Genomic DNA, 26,730 nt, shown 5'->3' on the forward strand with positions numbered 1-26,730 from the left:
CCCTCCTATCAAACGAGGTGACGGCACCAATCTGCCTGCAAGACACATTAAAGACAAACGATTATCTGAGCCAGCCTGGCGTGCTGCAGTAGCAGCACATTATATATGTCCGCTATGGGGGGGTCAAAGTTTGGGACTCGAGTGAAGTCTGTGGCTCCCCAACCTGGGAATATGCTTCGCCTCGGGGACGAGGCAGTGTCTTGTGTGACCCTCTAGGGACCTCCTTCAGCTGTTCCAAGAACAGCGTGGATTGTCTCTAGGGGAAGTCATAGCTGACTGTGCTTGGACAGAAAGACGGATCATCAGAATGCTGGATGCCCTAAAAGCCCCATGTGGGGAGGGAAAATAGATTTTTCCAGAGAGCTTTGCAGTCAGCTTTGGGCAAACCTTGCCAGCTCTGGAGTTTGAGTAGTTCAGATAAGCAGCCTGAGTTCAGATGCTCATCTACAGCTTATCTAAACCACTTGGGAGGACAAAATTAAAGTGGAAATCTCAGGGGAACGAGCTTTCTCGAAAGATTTTTTTTTTCAGTGCTTCTGGTTCTGGCACAGGTGTACCCTGGGAATGCAGAGTCGGGTGAAAATGAGAAATCAAAAAAGTTACTGTGCTCATTCATCAAAACGCACTGCCAGGTCAAGAGATCCCCTGGAGACCATCAGTTTTCACAGCTGCCCTTACTCTAACTTGCCCTGCTTGTACTTACTCAGCAGACCGACTCCTTGTGGTATTTAGAGGGGTGATAGTCCCATACAGGTGATGTGTTTACATCAGTGGTTCCCTTTTTTCTTCAGAACTGGGGATCAATCTAGTCTTGTTGCCTTGAGTCTTTTTTTCCAACATCCCTTTCTCCACCGCAATGCTGCCAAACGCATGACTGCACGTAAATTGTCTGTCAATGGGCCAAATTCAGGCCTAGTGCAACCTTGTGCAAATCCACTGGACTCAATGGAGCAATGTCACAGGTCTGAATTTGGCCCAGGAGAACTAAAATACCCTTAGTATGTATTTCTCCTTAGTGCTTTGCGTTGACATCCTTTATCTGTGCCCACTGTACCCTCTAAGACATCTTCATCGTTCCAATACGCTACAAGAGATGCCAGTGTAAGTAGTCACTAGTAAAACAGCATTTTCAAATGTGATGTTTCTGACACCTGTAGTGATTCTGGGGAAATCACCCTGAAGATTTGTAACCTGATGCCTCAGGACAGTGGTATTTACACCTGTGTGGCAACAAATGAACATGGAACAGCCTCGACCTCCGCTACAGTCAAAGTGCAAGGTATTGGATTTTACCTTATCTTTTTGTGCTTCTGAAACATAATGCAGCAACCGCTTTGCTGAGCCCCTTTGTGGAGGCTGGGAGCGCTTACAAATAGCCACTGTCCAAACAAGTAGGTAAGGAGCTGTTGCAAGTGGATGACAAACAAGGGGGCCAAACCATGCAGACTTTACTCAACCCCAATTCCCACTCGTGTCAGAGGGAGCAGCTGATGCTTAGCTCTAGATTTAGGTGCCTTAACTTTAAGGGCCACGTTTTAAAATCTTGGCCTAACATGCATCATAACCTTTACCCATCCTAGCTGAGAATGCAGCTTCCTGTAACCACAGCACCCTGCGGGCCCAGACTGGGCCCCAATGCAAAGACCAAGTGTGATTTGCATAAACACTTTCAGTGAGCGTAAGAAGGAAATTGAGTCCTTTCCAAGTTACAAATCATTAGCATAGATGATGATGTTGCCCCTGCTCTTCCCTCTTTGCAGAATGCTTTGGCCGGGGGAGCCTACACCTAAGCAAGGGGGCAAGAAGTTTACTGGTGGTGAGTTTAGGGCTTTCCACCTCCTTTGAAGGGAGGGGGCAAGGATTTGGCCCTTAGAAAACACTTTGAGGGAACTCACCTTTGAAGAATGATGAAGGATCCGTGGAATTATAATGAGTCCCAATGGTGAGCTGATTGTTGGTGACCTCCACTCCAACAAAGCATATTTTAGAAATTCAAATGAGAGATGCCTGAGGCATTAGAGGCAATGCAGCCGTAAAGAATGTATAACTGATGGCTTGTGGAGGTGCGAGTCCTGAACATTTAGGAAGTCAATTTGTTTGTTCTCACAATGGGCCCCATTGGTTTGATTTGTCAGATTTACCGGAAAAGTAAGTGGGTAAATGAGCTGCCACCGTATTCCAGACAGTGCTTCGCTACATGCGTAGCAATTGCTGATTGACTCCTAAGTGCTACAGTAATTCAAATAAGTATTATTATTATTAATTCCACCCCATGTGCCTTGTCTGTCACCTTTTGCAATGTCAGCCATTCAAAAGTCATTACTCTGAGCTCAACACACCAACGGGCCATTCAGTTCAGTGAACTCATCGGAAATTTTTTAACTTCAGTGGGTTTGGATCAGGCACTGAGATTGCAGCAGAAACCAGTAGCAATGGGCTAAGGATACCAATGCACCTGCATTTACCATAGTTAGAATAAACTAATACAAATCGCCATGTGTCTGAGTGAAAATTCCCGCCCCCCCTTGCTGTTCTCCAAGGTCAAAGGTGATGATATTGCCATGCCATCCTCAGTGATGCTGAAATATACCGTGGCTGCACTTGTCTTCCTTTGTTCCTCAAATATCACTAGAGAGAGGGGGTGCTCAGGCTTCAGAGCAAAGCTGAGCACCAGCTGAGAGCAAGAAGAAACTCCCACCCATGCTATAGTGTTGCACAACTGAGTAAGCACATTATGGTCTAGAGGACATTGGCCTTCCTCTCAAACCTTTTAGTATAGACCCGTGTTGGAAACAGGATACCTGACTGGATGGACCAGTTCTGATATAACAATTCCTGTGATTGCTCCAGTCGCTGTCCAGACAACTCTCATGTCTACAGTGGGCAGTGGTAGGGCTTTCTTTTATATGCTCTAAGCAGTAAAGTACAAACAATAGGTGATGGGGTACTGATTTTTCTTTTCAAGGTGTTCCAGCAGCCCCAAACCGTCCCATCGCTCAGGAAAGAAGCTGCACTTCAGTGATCCTTCGCTGGCTGCCCCCATCCAGTACAGGCAATTGCCCCATTTCAGGCTACACTGTAGAGTACAGAGAAGAAGGTAGGAAAACGTTAGCCTTTACAGCCGGGGTGCCATTAAGGGGGTACAAGGGAGCCTGGCACCCCTCCTCCCCTCCCCCGGGTTTCATACAGAAGGTGTGCTCCCAGACAGAGCTCTTAGGGTATGTCTACATGGGCAGAGTTACAGCGCCACTCAGAGAGCCCTGCTGGGAAACCGCTGTTGTGTGTTGACACGGTCAGCTGCCTGCACAACAGCGTGTTCACACTTGCGGCACTTGCAGCGGTATTCGGAGCGGTGCACTCTGGGCAGCTATCCCCCAGAGCATCTCTTCCTCTTCTGCCGCTAAGAGTTGTGGGAAGGCAGAGGGGGTTGTGGGGCATCCTGGGTCCTGTCCCAATGCCCCGTGATGCATTGCTTCGCACCCCAGCAATCCCTGTGCTTCCGTTTGCATTTGGCACCATCTTTCAACGGTTTGTGTACTGCACGCCCTGCCCTGCTTCTTCGGACTGCAGGAATGAATTCCGAACTGTTGACCAATATGCTGCTTGCTCTGACTAACCCATCACGAGTGGCAGTGGAGTTGTTCCTTAAACTACAAAGGCAAGAGGAATGCGACATTGATCTCGCCAAGTATAGTAGCTACGTCATGAGATTGCTTGTGGCCTTCACAGAGGTACTGACCAGGGTGGAACACTGCTTTCAGGCTCAGGAAACAAGCAGTGGGTGGTGGGATCACATCGTCATGCACGTCTGGGATGGCGAGCAGTGGCTGCAGAACTTTTGGATGAGGAAAGCCACATTCGTGGGACTGTGTGATGAGCTCGTCCCAGTCCTGCAGCGCAGGAACACGAGAATGAGAGCTGCCCTGCCCTTGGAGAAGCGCATGGTGATTGCACTGTGGAAACGGGCTACTCCAGACTGCTACCGATCAGTCGCTAACCAGTTTGGAGTGGCAAAGTCGACCATTGGACTCATGCTGACGGAAGTGTGCAGGGCCATTATTCGCATCCTGTTCTGAAACACCGTGACCCTGGGCAACGTGCGTGACCTTGTGGATGGCTTTGCACAAATGGTCTTTCCTAACTGCAGAGGGGCGATAGATGGCATGCATATTCCAATTCTGGCACCAGACCACCTAGCTACCAAGTACATTAATCGCAATGAATATTTCTCAATGGTTCTCCAGGCGCTTGTGGATCATCGTGGGCATTTCACAGACATTAACGCAGGCTGGTCCGGAAAGGTGCATAACACACACATCTTTCGGAACACTGGCCTGTTCAGGAAGCTGCAAGCAGGGACTTTCTTCCCGGACCAGAAGATCACCGTAGGGGAAGTTGAAATGCCCATTGTGATCCTGGGAGACCCCGCCTACCCCTTAATGCCGTGGCTTATGAAGCCATACACAGGGCAACTTGACAGCAGCAAGGAGCAGTTCAACAACAGCGTGAGCAAGTGCAGAATGACTTGTGTGCTTTTTGACATTTAAAGGCCCACTGGCGCTGCATATATGGGAAGCTGGACCTGGCCGATGACAATATTCCTGTGCTTATAGCTGTGTGCTGTACATTCCGTAATATTTTTGAAGGGAAGAGTGAAAGCTTCACTTTGAACTGTCTGAGTCTTCTCATTTGAGTGGATGAAATTTGTCAATTTCCAGGACTGTTTTTCATAACATTTTCATACTTGAAGTATCTGCCTGTGGGATGTTCGTGATGGATGATGCAATGAACAGGGAGAAACTCCAGAAACTTGGTCGCTTTTGAAAAGTCTGATAAGACTTACTTTTTTTCCCACCATTGCAGGTGCTCCATCCGTTGCAACACTGACAAGTTCATCCAGCAGTGCATTGCCATTTGTCAATGCTTTGTCAAGTGCATTTTTTGTCAACACTGCGGTCTGTTTCTTTCAGCGCCACTAAGTCCAACATTTCTTCTTTCACAATTAAATCCGTGGAAACATAGTGAACAAATATTGCTAGTTGTGGTTTATCTTGAATATCTGTGGATTTGTCGACAGCTAGGCTGAATGCTAGAGCATTCTTTAGATCATTTTGCATCTTGCTTGCAACATCAGCACCGATCTGGGAGATCCGCCTCACCATAGTGTGGCACAAAATTGGAATTTGGCGTATTAGTTGTTTAAGTTTTGTGTTACTTAAATTTAAATTGCAACAATGTCTGCTATATTCTTCTTAACAAATTCTCTATCACAATACGGACGTTTCGTACAAGCGATGCTCCATGCCATAACAAAATTAGTTTCAGTTGTTGTTAGCTACCTTACTGAATGCCAAAAGTAGTGTCTGCTGACTGTTGCAGTGTTTAATGCGGTTATCTTGTTTTTCCTTAATTCTGATCCAGGAGTGTATTTAGAGGAAACGTTATTGTGAGTTGTTTCATAGTGACGTTTGTAGTGAGAGAGCATACATTGCAGATAAGGCACAGGGGTTTGTCACCTTTCCTAGTGAATGCAAAATCTTCCCCCCATTCTGGCTGAAAACTTTGGTTTTCTTCTTCATACTTGGTTTCTTACAGTTTGAAGATGTCACTGTCATCCATGAAATTAACGTAGGGTTAATGCTTTTATCTAAAACTGTTCAGCTACAACTTATGAATAGTAAACATGGCCTGTAGTGTGCAGCATGCAAGGAGATCACAGCACATGAGGTCTACATGGTTCCACAGTGATGCAATTTCCTGTTATAATGAGCATGTGCTGCTGAAGCCAGAGCCTAGGCACTACCTGCAGGGCTGAAGCCCCCAGCAGCGGTGCCCCTCCCATGGGACTGAAACCTAGCCTTGCCACCCTCTTGCAGGCTTGAAGCCAAAAGCACCAGCTCACCCCCAGGGGGCTGAAGCCCCGAGCTTCAACTCATCCCCCAGCCGGGCTGAAGTCCTGAGCCATGGTGCCCTGCTACAGGGCTGAAGCTGCGAGTGCCAGCTCGTCCCACTGTGGGGTGAAGACCCGGGCACTGGGTCTTCCCCATCCCCCTGCGGGATAAAGCCCTGAGCTCCACAAGCCACAGTTGACCCTTTAAAGAGCCACATTTGGCTCGTGAGCCCCAGTTTGGCCACACCTGTCATAGGCCATTAAATTTCTCCCAGCTACTCCTGCATTGAGCCCAGTAACTTGGGTTTGGCTAATGCAAAGATGTCCAGTCTTGATTCAAAGTCTTATCATACTGTCACTGTATCAGACAGGCTTTTCTGATGGGCTCTTACTGTGGGTACGTTAAGCTGCCTGTGTTTTTGAGCCAAATAATTTTATTTCCTGCATTCCAGTAACGTCCCACTTCCTGTATTTCTTCCATCCAGCACTGCATTCTACCACCTTTCTCCATTCCAACACTCCTTTCCCCCTGAAAAAATAAATGCACTGCCATCCCTATGGGCCTAGCAACACATTATGCCAAGGTAATATGAAATGATTCACATTCCTGTTCGCCTTCTGCCCACAAAGGCGCAATGTTCACTGGGTGGAACGCCTTGCCTTAGGCATATGGCCTCTTTTTTTGTTTTTTGTTGTTGTTTTTTTTCCCTTCATCATTCTACAACAAAAACGTAAGAAGCAATTTTGAATTTAATCGTCTAAATCCCGTCACTTAGTGAATGATCTACCTTAACCCTCATCGCATCGATTTGACTGGCACATCTGACAAAGAACAATAGCCTTTGCATTAACAGTAATCCAAAACATTTTAAAAAGCAGTAGTTTTGAGTATTTTGATTATTTGGATCAAAAACACAGGCAGCTTAACATATCCACAGTAAGGATCACAAGGATCACTGACTTTTCCTTGTCTGTGTCTGCCTTGTAAGCGAACCTCCCAGATAGTCACATTCATGTACTTTATGCAAAGCATATACTTTATGGTAAGAACTTAAGGTTAAATAGTAAGTATTATACACACAAATTCCGCCTCCTGACTCTAATTTATATAAAAATACTCCATGCTTGTGCATCTTGCTCTTCTCTTGCCACGTGAATGCCCAATACTACTGTGACTTACATGGATGTTAATGGATGTCATGCAGCTCACGTGCCCCAGATCAAAACATACCCCAGGTTGTTTTTCAGGCCCAGAGGTTGAAGATTTGTGATATGGAGTCATGCCATCTTCAGTGAATCTGGACTGTAACGTGGCTGCCTGTGCCTCCTTCCCAGATGTGATTACTACCACTGGTCCAGTTGTCTTCTTTCTTTTTTCCCACATTTGGTACATTACATCTGAAAATCCTCCAGTGTATCCCAAAATCCTTTGTGCTGGTTTCCATTGTTTTTCAAACAAGACACCAAGGTCCATGAACCATTCCTGTAGCCCTTCCTGTGAAGGGTCCCCTGGGTTTCCGGGCATTCACAGAAGACCCAGTTGCAAATGACTGAACCAATCTGCATCTGCACAGGTGAGGAGAGACTGAATGGGACTCAGTTATTTGTGGTAACGAGAGGCCCCTCTTTTAAATAAATCTCCAGTACAGAATCTCCTTTTCTGCTGATTCCTTTGGTATTTCACCCAGTTATTCCACTGTCATTTCCAGATCTGTCTGGATATTTTTTCGTGGGATGTATTTTGGTCTCGTCCATGAATTTTATTCCTGGAAGGCTCCATATTTAGCAGATCTCATTATGTATGCCACAGACATGTTTTGAGAATCCTGACAACTTGTTCTTCATCTAGGTCCTTCAAAGAATCCTATCTAAGGCCTAGTCCCCTCTTGCCATTGTAAATAATGCATCATAGAATTTCTCCCACTGTATTTCACTGTAATCAAAGAGAGAAAATCATCAAGTCAATGTCCCATTTCTTTACCTGATTTCACACTCACTGAAACATTGTACACAGGCACATCAACATAAGCCTGTGAGAGAGAACTTCAAATGCTGTGCCCAGAAAGATGTTAACAAACTGAAGGGAGTTCAGAGAACAATAGAAATGACGGGTTTCAGGGATTGACTTAAAGGAAAGAGTAAAAGTATTACATAGCGGTAGCTTGGTTAAACAATAACTAGAGAGAAGATGTGTTTGGAGGGAGAAAAATTATCTCAGGGTAGTCTGAGGAGATATTAGCAAAGAATAATTGGATGACATTGTGAGAAGAAAAGTTTAGGATGCACTATTGTTTACTAAACCATGTACTAAACTGTCATGTACTAAACAATGGAATAGTCTCCTGGGGGATGTGGTGGAAGCCCTATCACAAGGGAGGCCTGATTCTCCTTGACACCAGTATAACTCCAAAGGGAGGCTACATGCCTAATGCAAGTTAGAACCTCTTGGATCACTCTACACAATGAAATGAAAGGTTTCAGAGTAGCAGCCGTGTTAGTCTGTATTCGCAAAAAGAAAAGGAGTACTAGTGGAATCTTACAGACTAACCAATTTATTTGAGCATAAGCTTTTGTGAGCTACAGCTCACTTCATCAGATGCATTCAGTGGAAAATACAGTGAGGATATTTATATACACACAGAACATGAAAAAATAGGTGTTATCATACACACTGCAAGGAGAGTGATCACTTAAGATGAGCTATTACCAGCAGGAGAGTTGGGGTGGGGAGAGAACCTTTTGTAGTGATAATCAAGGTGGGCCATTTCCAGCAGTTAACAGGAATATTCGAAGAGCAGTGTGGGGGGCGGAATAGTTTTACTTTGTGTAATGACACATCCATTCCCAGTCTCTCTATTCAAGCTTAAGTTAATTGTATCCAGTTTGCAAATTAACCACCTTGATTATCACTACAAAAGGTTTTCTCCCCCCCCCCCCCACTCTCCTGCTGGTAATAACTCATCTTAAGTGATCACTCTCCTTAGCCCTGGTCTACACTAGGACTTTAGGTCGAATTTAGCAGCATTAAATCGATGTAAACGTGCACCTGTCCACATGATGAAGCCCTTTTTTTCGACTTAAAGGGCTCTTAAAATCGATTTCCTTACTCCACCCCTGACAAATGGATTAGTGCTTAAATCGGCCTTGCCGGGTCGAATTTGGGGTACTGTGGACAAAATTCGATGGTATTGGCCTCCGGGAGCTATCCCAGAGTGCTCCATTGTGACCGCTCTGGACAGCACTCTCAACTCAGATGCACTGGCCAGGTAGACAGGAAAAGAACCGCGAACTTTTGAATCTCATTTCCGGAGACTGCGGGAACTGTGGGATAGCTACCCATAGTGCAACACTCCGGAAGTCGACGCTTGCCTCGGTACTGTGGAAGCACTCCGCCGAGTTAATGCACTTAGAGCATTTTCTGTGGGGACACACACACTCGAATGTATAAAAACGATTTCTAAAAAACAGACTTCTATAAATTCAACCTAATTTCGTAGTGTAGACATACCCTTATAGTGTGTATGATAACACCCATTTTTTCATGTTCTGTGTGTATATAAATCTCCTCACTGTATTTTCCACTGGATGCATCTGATGAAGTGAGCTGTAGCTCACAAAAGCTTATGCTCAAATTGGTTAGTCTCCAAGGTGCCACAAGTACTCCTTTTCTTTTTAATGAAATTAAAGCAGCTCAAAATCAGCGTATTGTAGTAGAGCATTAGGCCCATCAAAACTAATCTTGAGCAAATCACTCAAGAATGTATCATTGCAAACAATTCTGTGTGTTTTCAGGTCAGTGGTCAAAATTAACTACATAATAATAGAGGCTTTTTTATTTCTACCTTTTAAAAAAGCCCATGGATTTTAGCTGCTACAATATACGCAGCCTCATGTGACATATATATGGGTGTGGGAGAGAGAATTCTTACTGAGTATGCTTCATTCACACACTGATTTCTTTATGAATTGGCCTTGTCATTCTGTTATATAACCTGTAAACGGTGGTGGCTAATTGTGCTAGGTAGCTTTAAGAACTGGCATTCTACTTCTAAGCTAAATCAAACTGTATTTTCTTCAGCTAGCTCTTTCTCTCCATAAAATTCAGGATCCCAGGTCTGGCAGCAGTCAGTAGCCTCCACTTTGGATACCTATCTCGTCATTGAAGATCTCACTCCAGGCTGTCGATATCAGTTCAGAGTCAGCGCCAGCAATCCCTGGGGAATTAGTTTACCTAGTGAGCCGTCGGAGTTTGTGAGTCTCCCTGAGTATGGTGAGTACTTTGTGAAAAGGAAAAGGCCAGCTGATGGATGAGAAGGAGAATGTAGTGCTTGAAAGGAGAATTGTTCTTTGATTGGTCAACATTAAATTTCCCTTGCAGAGCTGAGATTCAGGTGATGAATAAGGTGATGAATATCAGAGAAAGCTAGATACTTCCTCAGAGTAGTCCTAAATGTTACTAGCTTCACCAAGTCCTAGCATCAACACAACTCCTTTCTCTCTAAAAAGAAAAGGCATTTGAATAACTGAGTATCTGATGGATCCCAGAAATCTCGCCATTCCTCCACCCCACCATAACAGGATTCCTCCATATCCCCCAATGCCAGGGAATGTATGCCCAATTCCTCTCTTGCCCTCCCCACTCCCACATGCCACCGGCTTTGTCTGGAAAGTAGGCCATTTTGAGAAATATAATCAAGTTAAATGAAGACCCAGCCAATAATCCTCTTCACTCCTGTAAGGCATTTCATCTGAGGCTTTCAAATCCATTTACAAATATTAATCCTCCTCACACCCTTGAGATGGGAATAAGGCAGGATTACTAACCTCATTTTACAGATAAGGAAACTGAGGTTCTCTTGGTTTAAAACCTATGAATGTATTTTATCAAGTCATAAATGGAGAGGGAGGATGGACTTGCGGTCAAGGTCCTGTGTGACCTTGGACAAGTCACTTGATCCACAGTGCCTCAGTTCCCATCTGTAAAATAGGGATAATACTTTCCATCTCCCCGACTCTGCCTTGCCTATCTAGACCATAAACTCTTTGGAGCAAGGTCTGACTCTTACTACGTGCAATGCCTAGCATCATGGAGCTCTGGTCTTGGTTGGTGGGTCTAGGCACTAACTGTAATATAAATAATTTTGTTTTATATTGTAAGAAATAATAGAATACTGAATACTATGTGCAAATGCAGTCACTCCATCTCAAAAAGATGTATTGGGATTGGAGAAGGTACAGAAAAGGGCAACAAAAATTATTAGGTTATGGAACGGCTGCCATATGAGGAGAGATTAATAAGACTTGGACTTTTCAGCTTGGAAAAGAGAAGACTAAGCAGGGATATTGGGGGGAGGGATAGCTCAGTGGTTTGAGCATTGGCCTGCTAAACCCAGGGTTGTGAGTTCAATCCTTGAGGGGGCCATTTAGGGATCTGGGGCAAAAATTGGGGATTGGTCCTGCTTTGAGCAGGGGGTTGGACTAGATGACCTCCTGAGGTCCCTTCCAACCCTGATATTCTATGATTCTATGATATGATAGTAGTCCATAAAATCATGACTGGTGTGGGGAAAGTAAATAAGGGGGAAAAGTGCTATTTACTCCTTCTCATAACACAAGAACTAGGGGTCACCAAATGAAATGAATAGGCAGCAGGTTTAAACCAAACAAAAATAAGTATTTCTTTGCACAACCTGTGGAACTCCTTGCCAGAGGATGTTGTGAAGGCCAAGACTATAACAGGTTCAAAAAGAACTAGAGAAGTTCATGAAGGATAGGTCCACGCATAGCTATTAGCCAGGATGGACAAGGATGGTGTCCATAGCCCGTTTGCCAGAAGCTGGGAATGGGCGATGAGATGGATCACTTGATGATTACCTGTTCTGTTCATTCCCTCTGGGCACCTGGCATTGGCTACGGTTGGAAGACAAGATACTGGGCTAGATGGACCATTGGTCTGACCTAGTATGGCCATTCTTATGTTCTCCACGCCGTGATAGCCTGCACTCCAGCCCAACCTGCAACATCTGCACTGCTATTTTTAGTGCACTAGTTCAAACCCCATTAGTGTGAATCTGTCTACAGGGGCTGGGTGGCTCACTCCCAGCTGCAGTGTAGTTGTGCCCAGAGGGGCAACTATAACTTCGGCCCCGCAGGTTGTCTTTGTTATAGTGAAGACTCCTGCAGCCACTGGAGCAGCCCAGCACAAAGGTAACTTCAAGTCACCGTAACTTCCTCTTCTCCTGGGATGCACCTTTTAGAGGCACAGTGCAGAATCTCCCCATGGCAGTTTTGCCTAGGGAAGAGATATGGAAACGGACTTTTAATTGTTAGTTTTTCTTTTAAGACACTTAAAATTTTTCATGCTATATGATCAATCAAACATGTTTTATGTTACCTAGGAAACTTTTCTTAACCTGGATCTTTCTTGAATGTTTTTCCCCAAAGATGCTGCCGCTGATGGTGCCACTGTTTCATGGAAAGAAAACTTTGACTTTGCTTATATGGAATTGCATGAGATTGGGAGGTAATATTAGCATTGTAATAAAACACAAAAACAACCAGGTGAAGCTTTCCCATCAGGAGAATGTTTAGGGTTCTTTTTATAGCTACCAAGTAAATGCAGCATCTCCTTCTTGCCTTTTCAAAAATGCCATTTTTTTTCATGGTGTTGTGCAATAAAATCAGTACAAAATATGTCACTTTCAAGACAGAGTTTAGAATGTAGTCTGAGGACTGTAATTCAGAAATGAATGGCTGAATGTGAACTCCTAACCTATTAGTTGTGGAAATCTGTATCTGTCATTGGAAGTTTTTGCTAGCATCTGCTCTCATTTCTCTAGTTTGACCTGGGCTTTTGATATCCTGATAATCCAGCCAATCTTGATATACTTATTTCTCAGCGCCCTAGTTCAGCAAAGTGCTTAAGCGTGTGCTTAAGTCCATCACTATCCAACAAAGTATTTAAGTGCATGATTAAAGTTAATCATGCATGCAAGTGCTTTGCTGAATAGAGATGATCTGTTGAACTGGAGCCCAAATGGGTAATGTAGAATACTTTGTGTGAGGTCACCCTCTAGGGGTTGGCCAATATATAAAGATAAGGGATCTACTACTAGGGCAGTCTAAGAGAGCTGCTTTAGGTCAAGAGGTGGAAGCCAGTGTTTCTGGGGCTAATGGGTTATGGTTCTATTGTGGCTCTGTAGGGCGATGTACAATTCATCTAGTATCTGTCTGTTCAGTATATGGATTCTTTAACTACTTTACTAGTTACAAGACAGGAGTATTTCACTTTGTTCCTCCACTGCGGAATGATTGTGGACAGCTTTGGACAAGTCTCACCTACCCTGTATAAGTGATTTACTGCTGCTTGTCCCTCATAATCACTTTATCTTATCTGAAATGACTAGGTGAAATGATTAAATATTGTTAATTTAATGGGGAGGGGGCTCTTTTGGCTTCCTGAGAATTGTAGTTTTTATTAAGAAAATATTTTTGTGCTTATTTAAAAGAAAAAGTAGCAGCTGCAAATTGAACCTGCGGGAGATTATTAGACAACAGCACAATGACTGTACAAAGAGAAATGATACCTTTTGCTCATCCCAAAAAATCTCAACTCCCAGGATAGGGAACATAGGTTCTTTGTAGGGAAATATTATGAATAACTAGACCTATCTGATTCCTTGTAAAATATTAATGCGCTGAATCCAATAACTCTTTGAAAATCACTGTTATTGCACTGAAAAAACAGACATGATTTATTCATGGATCGTCTTCATTGTCATGTCTTCCAGGGGTCGATTCTCCATAGTAAAGAAATGTATTCACAAAGCCACCAGGAAGGATGTCGCCGTGAAATTCATTAGTAAAAAAATGAAAAAGAAAGAGCAGGCAGCACACGAAGCAGCTTTGTTACAGCATTTGCAGCATCCTCAGTACATAACGATCCACGATACCTATGAGTCGCCCACGTCCTATATCTTAGTTTTAGAGCTGTAAGTACCTGGCAGGATCAGGATTTAAGTGAGGCTGTCCCATTGACTTCAGTGAGCCTAGGATTTCACCCGCTGCCCCTTTTTTTAGATTATAGTTCCAAGTACAGCACCCGTTACACACTGGTCTTCTACTGTCTCATCTATGGATTAAAGGAAACTAAGAATCATTGGGACAAGTTCATGTTTGATGTTACTCCACTGAAGGCAGTGGGAATACATCAGAGATTAATTTGGCCCACTCTGTCCATTTTTTAATAATTGTGTTCAAATATATATCAGTCAAATCTCACCCAAATGCTGCACTGCATTTGTCACTATAAAACATAGGCAAGTGCCCTTGCTCTGTAAAGAAAAGGTTTTTGGAGACAAGGTGGCTTAGTGGACAGAGCAATGGTTTAAGACTCCTGAGTTCTAGTCCTGGCTCTGCCACTAACCTGCAGGATTACCTTGGGGAAGTCACTGTCCTCCCTGTGCCTCAGTTTCCGCAGCTGTCAAATGGGGATAATAATAGTGGCCTGCTTTGAAATCTAATGATTAAAAGAGCTTGATGTTATTATTGTAAAATGCTACTGAGATAGACTGTCCCATGAAATACATGTGGGCTATGTGTATATATATTTACACAGTTAAATAGACCTGGGTGGACATCTTTCAGTGTGTGCATTTTCAAAAGGAAAATATTTTCATTTGAAAATTTCGGGTTTTTTTTACAGCTTTATCCATCAGCTCTACAGATAAATAGACCAATCCCAGTAAATACATGTATTTGCTTTCAGAGAAATTGCCACCATATGTTGAATCAGTTTTTGAGCAAATTACGATATCTTGAGGCTGCTTTAGATTTTTCAAAGACCGTTGATAAATTAATGGTTGAGAAATAATCATGCTACCGCTTTCATGGCCTGCCAGTGTCTTTAGCGATCATTAGCTACATGCTGAGCCTTACATTTTAGTTTCCTCCATTTTTAGGTCATTTGCAGTTATATTTTCTAATATTAGCCGTTCCTGGAGGTTTCATGTGATTTTTTTTTTTTCAAGCTGGGTTTTTTATTTGTTTTTAGTATGGATGATGGCCGTCTCTTGGATTATCTGATGAATCATGATGAACTGATGGAGGAAAAAGTAGCTTTCTACATAAGAGACACAATGGAAGCCTTACAATATCTTCACAATTGCAGAGTGGCTCATTTAGATATAAAGGTAGGAAGAAAAGAGGATGAAGCTGTTCATTGGTCAAGCACCGCCCCAGAATGCTTAGGAGACACAGTGTGTGACCTAATGAGTTTACAGTCTAAATAGACAGCTCAGATCAAAAAAGCGCCAGGCGGCCAGCAGACAGGCTGATCACACGGGTGGTGCAGGATTTCTTTCTTCCTTTTAATATGTAAGACATCCCTTCCCTGTTTCATGGGTTTATACTGCTGGGCTTTGTGGAAGAGCCATGTTTTAAGGAGGGATTTGGTTAGGAGAGTGGATGCCTGGCACATGAGAAAAGTTGCTCTTGCGAAAAAGAGAAGAGTAGGAGAAGGATGCAAAGGGAGAAGTTGGGCAGGAGGAGCAAAGTAGGGACTATGAAAAGAAAAGAGCAGAGAGGCAGACAAGAGTATAGTAGTGCAAAGCCTTGAAGGTGAGGGCAAGGAGCTTAAACTTGAATGGGATGGGACAGGAGCCCCGCGGAGAGATTCAAGGAGGGGAGTGACTTCATCAGAGGGGAAAAAGGATTTTCCCAACTGCATTTTGGAGAATTAGGGAGGCTCGAAAGTCCATAGTGTCATTAACATGAATCAAACCTTGTTTTGCTAACACACCTGGCAGGAGGCAGCTCTGCTGTCAGAGTCTGACAGATAATGTCCTGAATTCATTATTGTAATGTTTTACTTATTGGCATTCCAATTCTTTTGACTGATTGTAACTAGCACAGAATACAGTCACTAGAATTTCATTGGGGATTGACACAAACCTTGGCTCAAGCTGCCCTGGGTAGCAGTTAAGGTTGTATTGGTTGTTTTGGGATTGATTTATTTTTATACAAAGTGCAGGTGCAGACTTAAATGGCAATCAAAAATAGACACTAAGGCACCAACCTGCCCTCTTATATGAATTCCCTTTCCACTTAGTGACTCAATCCCTAGTAATAGACTCAGCTCAGTGGAGGAGTCTCCTGGAATCATCAGACCAGAAATGTGTCCTTGCAGGTGGTGCTTTGGTTCTTCCATTGCCCATGACCAAATCTTTTTTCCAAAATAACATATAAAAAGGTTAAGTCCCAATTGGCTAAGCTACTCAAAATGCTTTTCAATATGTATTTTTATGTTCTTTGCTGGACCCATAGGAGCTTTCAGGAAGTCTATTGATGTTCCTGCAAATTACTTAGAAATTACACTGAATCCTAAATTAGCAACTTTGTTAGACCATAGGGTAGCTTCCCAAAGCAAGTGGTGGGAGTCCCCATCACTTGAGTCATTCAGAGATGCATTGATGGGAACAAAACTGTGCTGGTAAGTGAGAAGCAAGAGGGGCAGAAGTCACAGTAGTCCATAGACTGAGTCATGCACTTATAAAACTGGGTGAAGGAAGGGATGCTGGTGTTGCCAACAATGATTTGAGAACGGGGAGAGAGGAGAGTGTTTGGAAAGCTCTATGATTTGTTTAATTTTAAGACATGTTGAGCTTGAGGTAGCAGTAAGAACTGCATGAGGATGAGGAGACAGAGACCAGCAGAGAGGTATGAGTAGATGATGGTGAAGAAATAAATTTGAAAGTTATCACAAGCTAGATGAGAGCTGAATCCACGGTTCAAATGAAAACTCCTGGGGAAAGTGCAAAAGGAGGGAGACAGCCAGAGGGAGAGAGCCATAAGAAATGATGAAATAGCTGTGAGTAGGAGGAAACCACAAAAAACTCCTATACTCTTGTTTGGAAGACAAATAATTATATCCATATATAATTGCTCTAGGAAGATTAATTTGGGAAAAATAAACGTATCTCCTAGAAACCAAGAGTCAAGTCCTGCTCCATTACACTGGTGTAAAACCCGAATAACTCTATTGATACTAAAGGTGTTGTTCTGCCTTAACAGCTGTTTAAATGGGAGCTGAATTTGTTCCCAGGCATTCAGTGTCCTGGTTGGTATTTCACATCTCTGATTCAGTATAAGTCTTGATGAGCTACTACACATGAAAAGCAAAGCTCAATATTGGTGTAGACCAGGAGTTCTCAACCTTTTTCTTTCTGAGGCCCCCCACCTCCCCCAAACATGCTATAAAAACTCCACGGCCCACCTGTGCCACAATAACTAGTTTTCTGCATATAAAAGCCACGGCCGGTGTTATGGGTTAGCAAGCTGGGCAGTTGCCCAGGGCTCCATGCCACGGGGCACCGTGAAGCTAAGTTGCTCAGAATTCTACTTCAGCCCCAGGTGGAGGGTCTCAGGACCCCAAGCTTCAGCTCCATGCAGGGGCCTATGCAGCTTTCTGCTCTGGGCCCCAGCAAGTCTAACACTGGCCCTGCTTAGTGGACCCCCTGAAACCTGCTCACAGCCCCCCAGGGGACCCTGGGCCTCTGGTTGAGAACCACTGATATTGACTTCTCTTAAAGTGAAAGCCACAAATTTAATTTACAAAACAATCCTACAATTTAGTCTGTTTTAAAATTTCAACAGCCAGAAAATCTGCTCATTGACTTAAGGATCCCAGTGCCTCGTGTCAAGCTTATAGACTTGGAAGATGCAGTTCAGATCACAGGTCATTACCATGTTCATCAGCTGCTTGGAAACCCTGAATTTGCAGCTCCTGAAGTTATCCAAGGTGCCCCTGTCTCACTGGGCACGGACATCTGGAGCATTGGGGTCCTCACCTACGTCATGTTAAGTGGTGTCTCTCCATTCCTGGATGAAAGCAAAGAGGAGACATGTATAAATGTGTGCAGAGTGGATTTCAGCTTCCCTCATGAGTATTTCTGTGATGTGAGTCATGCAGCCAGAGACTTCATCAATGTTATCCTCCAGGAAGACTTCAGGAGGAGGCCAACAGCAGCCACTTGTTTACAGCATCCTTGGCTGCAGCCTCACAATGGCAGCTATTCCAAAATCCCACTGGATACCTCCCGTCTGGCTTGCTTCATTGAGCGCCGCAGACACCAGTATGATGTGCATCCAGTTCCCAATGTTAAGAGCTTCATAATGAGCAGGATGAACCCGGGAACGTGATGCTGTGTGGTCCTGTGATACTACACAGCTGGGCCTGAGGCAAGGCATACAGTATAAACAGACACAAGGCAGAATCTGTCTGTATATAATTCTGTATTAAGTATTACATACATTTCATGTGGTTTCCCAAACTGAGGGATGTAACTCATGCTAGTGGTTGCAGTATCTGTCCAGTTACTCAGAACCAAAGTTACTGTAGGTGCTGTTAAGTCTGCATGCACACCCTCTTGACAAGGCTGTTCTTGGAAAGCAAGCAATCTTCTGGTTATAATGTCCATAATATAAACAGGGTGTTTAAAATGGGAGCCAAAATACTGTTGCCTTGTTTTTCTGAAAGGCAGCCTTATAAGACAGCCTCACGATCTTGCCAGACTGATTTGGAAGAGAGTAGTGATTGGTGGAGTAAAACTAGGTTGACCCTAGGCAGTCGGCATTTACTGCAAAACTGTGTTGGATTCAGATTTTGCTGAAATCATTGCTAGCCAAGTGCCAGTTACAGGCTGGACTTTGCAAGCCCTTAATACACATGACTCCCATTGACATCAATGGGGACTCAGTCTGCAGAGGGCATGCAGGATCAGGCCCTATTCATTGTAATATAAGCTTTTGTGGTTAACTGATTTAAATACAATGTGATTTCAGACATGCTGTCATTACATGTTATTGCTCACGCATACCTCTCCAGATGAGAATACTAGTGGGATTCCAGAGCTTTCTGCTATATCAAACCACCATGCAGTAACTTTTAGAGCTTCGGTTAAGGCAGTGAATTCACTGCGCCAGAAAGCTGTTTTGACTAAGCACAATGAGACGCTGATGGTTTTTTAAAACATTTTATAAACATTGTACAGAAATCTTTTCCAAAACCTGTGCACTGAGAAAAGGCTATGTCTGATTTTTGCCGTATCTGTAAATTAGATGATTTTTTTTCTATCAGGTTGTTCAATTTACATATGGGGGGTGGGTGTGGGAGTGTGTGTGTGGGTATAATATATATATAAAAGGATCCTGTTCCATTTCTAGCTCTGAAATTGCTTGGCCCAAAGTTCATCCAAAGCTGGTCAAAGTGCAGAAAGAATAGTGGGTTCATCTTTGTGTTTACAGCTTCAAAATGGTTTTCAGTGTTTAAAATTGGTTGCTTATTACACTTCCAGATTCATAAATCTCGCTCCAGGCACTTCAAGGCCTCCACTACCAAAGCATCCATGAGGTTATTTTTATGTCCTAGGCAATTCATTGGCTGGCCAAATCTTCTTCCGGTCCTGCGGCTAAAAAGGGGAAGAGGCAACTCACTGCCTAGTGTTTTTCCTCCTCCTGCTCCAATAGCTTGGGGACCCTACAAATTGTAAGGCCAGCCCTGTGGGGGGGTGGATCTGATAATCAGCAATGCAGTATATTCTGTCCAGGTTCGTGGGTAAGTTCTGTCAGTGCTGAGAACTATCTGCATGCCTGGAGCAGGCAATACCACTGATGTTACCAAGCCAGATAATAGAAAACCCTTCATTCATGGCGTTGGGATTTCTCGAGGCAAAGGGCTTGGTCCAATAACCTGTGCTATCTAGTCTATCTAGAGAAATCACTTAGGGGCAGTAGCAAAATCCAGCACACAGTCCAAGTGACTAGGCTGTGCCCCGGGAATATCCCCAGGAGTTGGTTGGTGGGCAGAGAGGAATTCTCTCCACCGCCAAGTGATGTAGTCACTCCACAAGAACTACGATAGCCTCAGGGCTTCTGTCTTTCACCCCCTTCAAAGCCCAAATTCATAGCATGCAGGAGCCCTCTACCTTTCTGTGGGATCCCAGCAATATGCTTGCCCTACACAATGAAATCACATTGACTGAAGTGAAGGTAGGGCCTCCTCTGCCCTTCGGGTGGGGCAGTATATTTTGCTAGTGGACACAGAAGCCAGCAAGAGCACATTCAGAGATGCTCAGCCCTGTGTAACTTAGATAAAAGAATGGGTTCTGGGGATCTGGGACCTGCAGTCAGAGAAGAGAGACACTGTAACGGGGAGGGTCAGAGGCAGCATAACAGGCACTATCAATGAGGAGGGAGAGCCAAGCACTCCGAAGTGGAGGGGAGGCAGGAGTCCATCTGGAGGACTTGGAAGGGAAAGGCTTGTCAAGGGCTGGATATTATGGATCATCTGGAACCCATTCCACTTTTCTAAGCAAATCACCGGCACCTCCCACAAATCAGAGAATAGAATCACCTCCTCAGCAAGACTGCAACATGGCGTTAGCATTGGCAGCAGAAGCTCCTCCAGACTACAGCCACCGATGGGTTTCCTACATGAGTTGCGGCACTCAGGTATTTTCTCACTGCAGGACTATTCATACTTCCCTTCTCCCTACTTGTAAAAGTTGGCTCTTGAGGACATTTCACTTATCTGCTTTGATTGTGCTGCCCTTAAGTATCATATCATATTGCCTCTATATAAATCCATGGTACACCCACATCTTGAATATTAGTTGCAGATGTGGCTGTCCCATCTCAAAGATATATTGGAAAAGGTTTAGAAAAGGGCAACAAAAATGATTAGGAGTATGGAACAGCTTCCGTAGGAGGAGAGATTAATAAGACTGGGACTTTTCATCTTGCAAAAGAGACTACTAAGGGGACATATAGAGGGCTATAAAATCATGACTGGTGTGGAGAAAGTAAATAAGGAAGTGCTAGTTACTCCTTCTCATAACACATGAACTAGGGGCCACCAAATGAAATTAATAGGCAGCAAGTTTAAAACAAAAAAAAATTTTTCACACAATGCACAGCCAACCTGTGGAACTCCTTGCCAGAGGATGTTGTGAAGGCCAAGACTATAACAGGGTTCAAAAAAGAACTAGATAAATTAATACAGGATAGGTCTATCAATGGCTATTAGCCAGGATGGGCAGGGATGGTGTCCCTAGCCTCTGTTTGTCAAAAGTTGGGAATGGGCAACAGGGGATAGATCACTTGATGATTCCCTGTTCTGTTCATTCCCTCTGGGGCACCTGGCATTGGCCACTGTCGGAAGACGGGACCTGGGCTAGATGGACCTTTAGTCTGAATCAGTATGGCTGTTCTTATGTTTATGGGAGTTCAGTTAAAAATCCCAACAACTTTTCTAAAATCTGTGTACTTTGTAAGCCACAAACTTTCTCCTGGTCATTAGTACAAAAAAAGTCACATGGATCTTTCTCAATATGGAGTCAGTTCTTGTTTTATTTTCTTGCAATCTGCATTCAAGTCTCAAATTGCCACACAGAGTAAATGCACTTGCAGCTTTGAGGCTTGTGGGAAAAGAGATTGGATTGACAGCCAGAATGTTTAGGGCCTCTTGCTGCCATAAAATGATAGAAAAAGGAAGGATGAAAGGCTGGGAGATAGGTTAGGCCCTGTAGCTCAAAAAACATCTTTAAAAAGTGAGGTGCCTTTTAGACGAGAGATTGGAAAATGCTGAACTTGAAACCTTTAGATTTTTATGCAGGGGGTTTCCTTTTTGCTTTTGCCTCTTTCTCATTAGACAATTCCATTTCCCATGCACTGCTCTTTTTCAGTTAGCTCAAAAATCCTTGAACCTTTTAATCACAAGGTTATCTACAAATGTTATGAGCCTGATCTTGCATTCCTCACACAAATAAAACTACCACTGATTTTAATAGGTGTTTTCCCTAAATAAGAAATGCCGAATTGCACTGTAAGTGCTAGTTTACATTAAACACTAAGGAATTATGTCTGATCTTGCTCCCACTGAAACAATTTATGGCCAAATCTTGACCTCTCCACTGCAGATGCAGAAGGACCTGAAAAGTGTAACTCTGCCCAAATGAGTCCTTGAACTTCAGCAAATAGGAAAAGTGGATCCTCAAAGTGGACTAGTGGTTCCAGAACCGCAACAGCATGGTGGCTGTTGGAGAGCTTGCATATTAAGTATTGCCTATAACAAACAGTGAAGAGCTCATTGTTTTTCATGAGGTACAGATAGGCTGTTAAGAGGTTTGAAACCAGAAGACGAAATTTGTACTGTGAAATCTGTACTGTGAAATTTTAACCATCAGTGTGGCATAATGAAAGGTAGCAGCAATGAAGTTAATGAAACACCAACATATATGATACCATCCTGTATGTATTTACTGAATTCTGACAATAGAATTGTAAACGGCCACATGGCAAATGGATATTAAGTGGAGAAAGTTGAATTTCTAGTTGCACAGAGGTCTGGAGGCTCTGCTTGAAGTGGTCAGGTCACATGTACTTTGTAATACCTTACTAATTCTTTGTGTCTACGCAATATTGAAAATCCTAAAGAAAGGGCTGCTGCTTAGATAGTGACCCACCAAGAGCAAACCTAAGATGCTGCATTAACCGAAAAATCACAGTGCAGCAGCATGTGTGTGTGTGTATCCATCTAGCTTTGTCTCTGTTCTTGTGAGCAGGCATGTTTTTGACACTGAAACACTCTGGCCGCTTACAAGAAGGGAGCGAATAGGCAAAGAAGACGACTGGCACCCAGTCAAGGTTTTTCAATACCGGTAACTTAAACAGTAACTCGTGGCCCTCAGGGACAGAGTACAAATTCTTTAGACCCGGGTGGCTGATCTGGAGGAGCTAACGGAGAAAGAGAGGTACACAGACCAAGACTGACTAAAGCGGTCCCACCCCCTATCTGACAGATTCTGTGGTGTTGATGAGAAAACAATCCCATAGTTGGGACCCTCTTCCAGATGATGTCATGGTATCCTCTTGCACTGAGGACACATGGACAGATGGGTGCAGTGTGGGGGAGAAACTGGTTGATGTGGTACATGAAGGTACTAATGATGTAGGGAAACATAGGAGAGATGTCCTAGAGACCAAATTAGGCTGCTAGAAAAGAGATTACTGTCCAGGACCTCCATGGTGGCAGTCTCTGAAATGCTTCTAATTCCATGCACAGGGCCAGTTAACTAGTTAAGATAGGAAACAAAAGGTAGGGGAAAATGGTCAGTTTCACAGTGGAGAGAGGTAAGTTTCTGGGTCACCCAAAGATCTGTACTAGGACCAGTGCTGTTCAACATATTCATAAGTGATCTGGAAATGGGGTAAACAGTGAGATGGCAAAGTTTGTAGAAGATACAAAATTACTCAAGATAGTTAAGTCCAAAGCAGATTGTGAAGAATTACAAAGGGATCTCACAAAAGTGCATGACACTGCAACAAAATGGTAGATGAAATTCAATATTGCTAAGTGCAAAGTAAAGCATATTGGAAAACATAAGACCCACCTATATTTACCAAATGACGGCATCTAAATTAGCTGTTACCTCTCAAGAAAGAGAACTTGGAATCATGCTGGATAGTTCTCCAAAAACATCTGGTCAATGTGCAGTGGCAGTCAAAAAAAAGCTAACCATGTTAGGAACCATTAGGAAAGGGATAGACAATAAGACAGAAAATACCATGTTGCCTCTCTATAAATCCATGGTATGCCCACACCTTGAATACTGTGTACAGTTCTGGTTGTCCCATCTCAAAGATATATTAGGACTGGGAAAAGTACAGAGAAGCGCAACAAAATCTGAGGGGTATGGAACAGCTTCAGCTGAGGAGAGATTAAAGACTGAGACTGTTCAGCATGGAAAAGAGACGACTAAGGGGAGATATGATAGAGGTCTATACAATCATGACTGGTGAGGAGAAAGTAAATAAGGAAGTGCTATTTACCACTTCACATGACACATGAACCAGGGGTCATCCAATGTAATTAATAGGTAGCAGGTTTAAAATGAACAAAAGGAAGAACTTCTTCACACAGTGCAGTCAACCTGGGGATGTTGTGAAGCTCAAAAGTATAATTGGTTTCAAAAAAGAATTAGATAAATTCATAGAGGTTAGGCCCCTCAATGGCTATTTGCGAAGATAGTCAGGGACACAACACCATGCTCTGGGTGTCTCCAAACCTCTTGACTGTTAGAAGCTGGGAGTGGATGACAGGGGATGGATCACTTGATAAATATCCCTGTTCTTTTCACTGCTGCTGAAGCATCCAACACTGCCACTGTCGGAAGACAGGATACTGGGCCAGATAGACCATTGGTCTGATCCAGTATGGCTGTTCTTATGTAAAATAATCAAAGCTTTCCACATCCCACCCCCCACTCTGTCACCTCCGTGTCTTGTTCCTTCTCTTCTTTTTCTCGAATAACTGATCCTTTTGGCAGGAATGCTATTTTGAAGTGCTAAGAGACAAGGTGTGTAAGAGCTTTTATTGGACCAACTTCTGTTGGTGAAAGAGTCAGGCTTAGGCAGAGGTCTTCTTTAGGTCTGGGAAAGGTCTATTTTGAAGTGCTGGCAGTTGAAACAAGCATCATTTTTCAAGTAAGTAAATTTGGGGCCAAATTCTGCTTAGTTTCCTGTGGTGTCAGAGGGTTTCACAGGTGTAACTGAGGGCATAATTTGGCCTTTGATATGCTAACCATCAAAAGAGGCTAAATATGGAACCCCAGAATGCTATTTGTATGGATGCTTTGGGACTATAACCATACTTTAATGCCTTTCAAATTAGAAGATAAAAAGCAAATTATCTAAAATACAATACAATCTTCAGAGACGAGTTTAGCGACGAGTGCATACACAGAGGTCTGACTGACAATCACACAGTTGGTTCTGTTTCCAGTCATTCACTATGAGGCAGATTCTTCTCTCCCACAGGACTCAGATTTATTATTCAGTTCATTCTTTTGTGTTCCAGCAGAAGATGGGGCTTTTCGGAGGGGAACAAAATATAATCCTATTTTACAAGGCTGATTGCACACTGCCATCAAGTGATGAATTCCTATTCTGGAATCTGTATATTGATGAATGTTACCATACTGTCAGGATTCTGAATATTTGCTGTAATTGTGGTCTTTTAATATGAAGCTACTCAAACAAACATCTTCTCTAGTCACTTAAGCCATATTTCACCTCCCATGTCTAACTTTCGATGCTGGTGCTTTTACTTCTCTTTCTACCAAACTGTTCAAAATTACTCTGCCAGTGAGGTCAATAAAACCAGATATGCCTTCCACTGATACCATAAGGAAGGCAAAGGCACAGACTGTTTTGTTGTTTTTTAAAAGAAGGAAATTTCACAGTGAGAGTTAGAATATACTGATGCTTTCCAATCTTTGCAACAATCAACTGAAAGAGGAGCAAAAAAAACAAAACAAAAAAAAACTGCTAGGAGCACAGCATTTTCAAGGTGCAAACTAATTCCACAGCCTTAATTTCAGTGTCCCGCTGGTCTGCCTTAAGTGTATGTTCTATTACAAATTTCATTTTGTATACACACAATGTGGTTTTGTAAAGGTAAGTTTGTAAATAGTTTATTTGAAAGTCCAATCACTCGTGTAACATTGTAAAGTGATTAGCTGCTGTCACGTGTTAATATTACTATGCTACAGTACGTTATCTACAGAAGCTTCAAAATGTACATCTTCTTTCATTGTGTTCCTATAAATACAGTATATTAAAGATGCAGTTTCTGGGTTTTTTGAGTAAAGACAATTGTTCAGAGAAAATGAGTCAGTTTTATTTCACAAACTCTGGATTCTGTAGAGCCTTAAGACACTAAACCACATCAGCTACTTTACTTAATACACCCTTTCTGACTGGATGTCCAAAGGGAACTCAAACATTGAAGGTATCACCTAATAATGTGCTAGGTCTTACATACAGCTGAGCAAACAATAATTGCTTTTGTAGTTCAGTAGTCAAATTGGAAAATCCCCCAAAAAGTTCATTTTGGATCAACCTAACAAAGAACTAGGAGCGGTGGTTCTTGCGGAAATGAAAAAACAAAAACTGAAAATCAAGTTGGGTCAAACATGTTTTGATGCAAAATAATTTGGTGGCGTTGGGGTGATTTTACTTTTTTAAAATAAATCTAGCCATGTTTCATGAAGGAAACATTTAAAAATCAAAAGTTTTTTTTTTAATATGTTGAAATGACATGTTTTGACCTTTTTTTTTCAGCTGAAACTATTTGCAAATTATACCCCTATAGTTTTATTCGATCCAAAACTGCATTTTTCAGCAAGTAAATGGTTCGTCCTAACGTTTCACCCAGCTCTTGCCTAGTGTATGTAAAATACAGGATGGAACTGCTTTTTCTTTATTCACTATAAGGTTCAGCAGGGGGCGCGGATCTCTGGACGTGACTGTTTGAAGCTGCGCTGCTCTTCAAGCATGCTCTCCCCATCCAGTCAAAGACTAAGCACCACTTGGTAACATCCCATCGCTCTCCCTGCAGATACCAAGAGGAGGCTCTCTGCCAAGGCAACAAGAGGCTATCACACCCACAGGCTAGCCCCCTTGCCAGCCCCAAGAAAGGCTCCTGTCAGCCACGGTGTTGTCAACACTTTAGATTTTATCATGTCTCGAGGCATTTGGGGTGTTTCTTAAAGCCCCTGCTCCTGGAGTCAGGTGATTGTGGGGAACCTCTGCTTTTAGTCAAAGAAACAACATGCCCTTCTAGGGGCAGAGAAAAGCTGGAGGGGGTGACCCCTGCCCCAAACGCCTGGAGAGAGGAGCCCCCAGCCCTCCGCTTTCCGTTTACAGCTAAGGGCCGGGTATTTTTTGAGCCCCGAGGCAGGATCCAGTGAGGCGACGGCGGGTGACAGCGACCATTGCCCGAT

General features: G+C 43.3%; 1 protein-coding gene across 8 annotated transcripts in view; it reads left to right on the forward strand.

Annotated features, from left to right (window-relative positions):
- The window catches only part of KALRN (kalirin RhoGEF kinase), a 780,132-nt gene extending 754,527 nt beyond the window's left edge, over window positions 1–25,605 (forward strand). For 7 of the 8 annotated variants that reach the window (XM_073305138.1, XM_073305140.1, XM_073305141.1 and 4 more), the window contains 7 exons: window positions 1,158–1,279; window positions 2,966–3,097; window positions 9,996–10,160; window positions 12,335–12,413; window positions 13,681–13,881; window positions 14,943–15,081; window positions 17,543–25,605. In XM_073305138.1, the coding sequence (XP_073161239.1) occupies window positions 1,158–1,279; window positions 2,966–3,097; window positions 9,996–10,160; window positions 12,335–12,413; window positions 13,681–13,881; window positions 14,943–15,081; window positions 17,543–18,088 (1,384 nt within the window). In that variant the 3' untranslated portion in view covers window positions 18,089–25,605. The remainder of the gene's footprint in view (window positions 1–1,157; window positions 1,280–2,965; window positions 3,098–9,995; window positions 10,161–12,334; window positions 12,414–13,680; window positions 13,882–14,942; window positions 15,082–17,542) is intronic. The other variant, XM_073305143.1, reaches the window with a different exon arrangement.
- The last annotated feature ends 1,125 nt before the right edge of the window (window positions 25,606–26,730 follow it).

This window comes from Lepidochelys kempii, chromosome 11 (genome assembly GCF_965140265.1).
Source record: "Lepidochelys kempii isolate rLepKem1 chromosome 11, rLepKem1.hap2, whole genome shotgun sequence".
NCBI classification, from domain to species: domain Eukaryota; kingdom Metazoa; phylum Chordata; order Testudines; family Cheloniidae; genus Lepidochelys; species Lepidochelys kempii.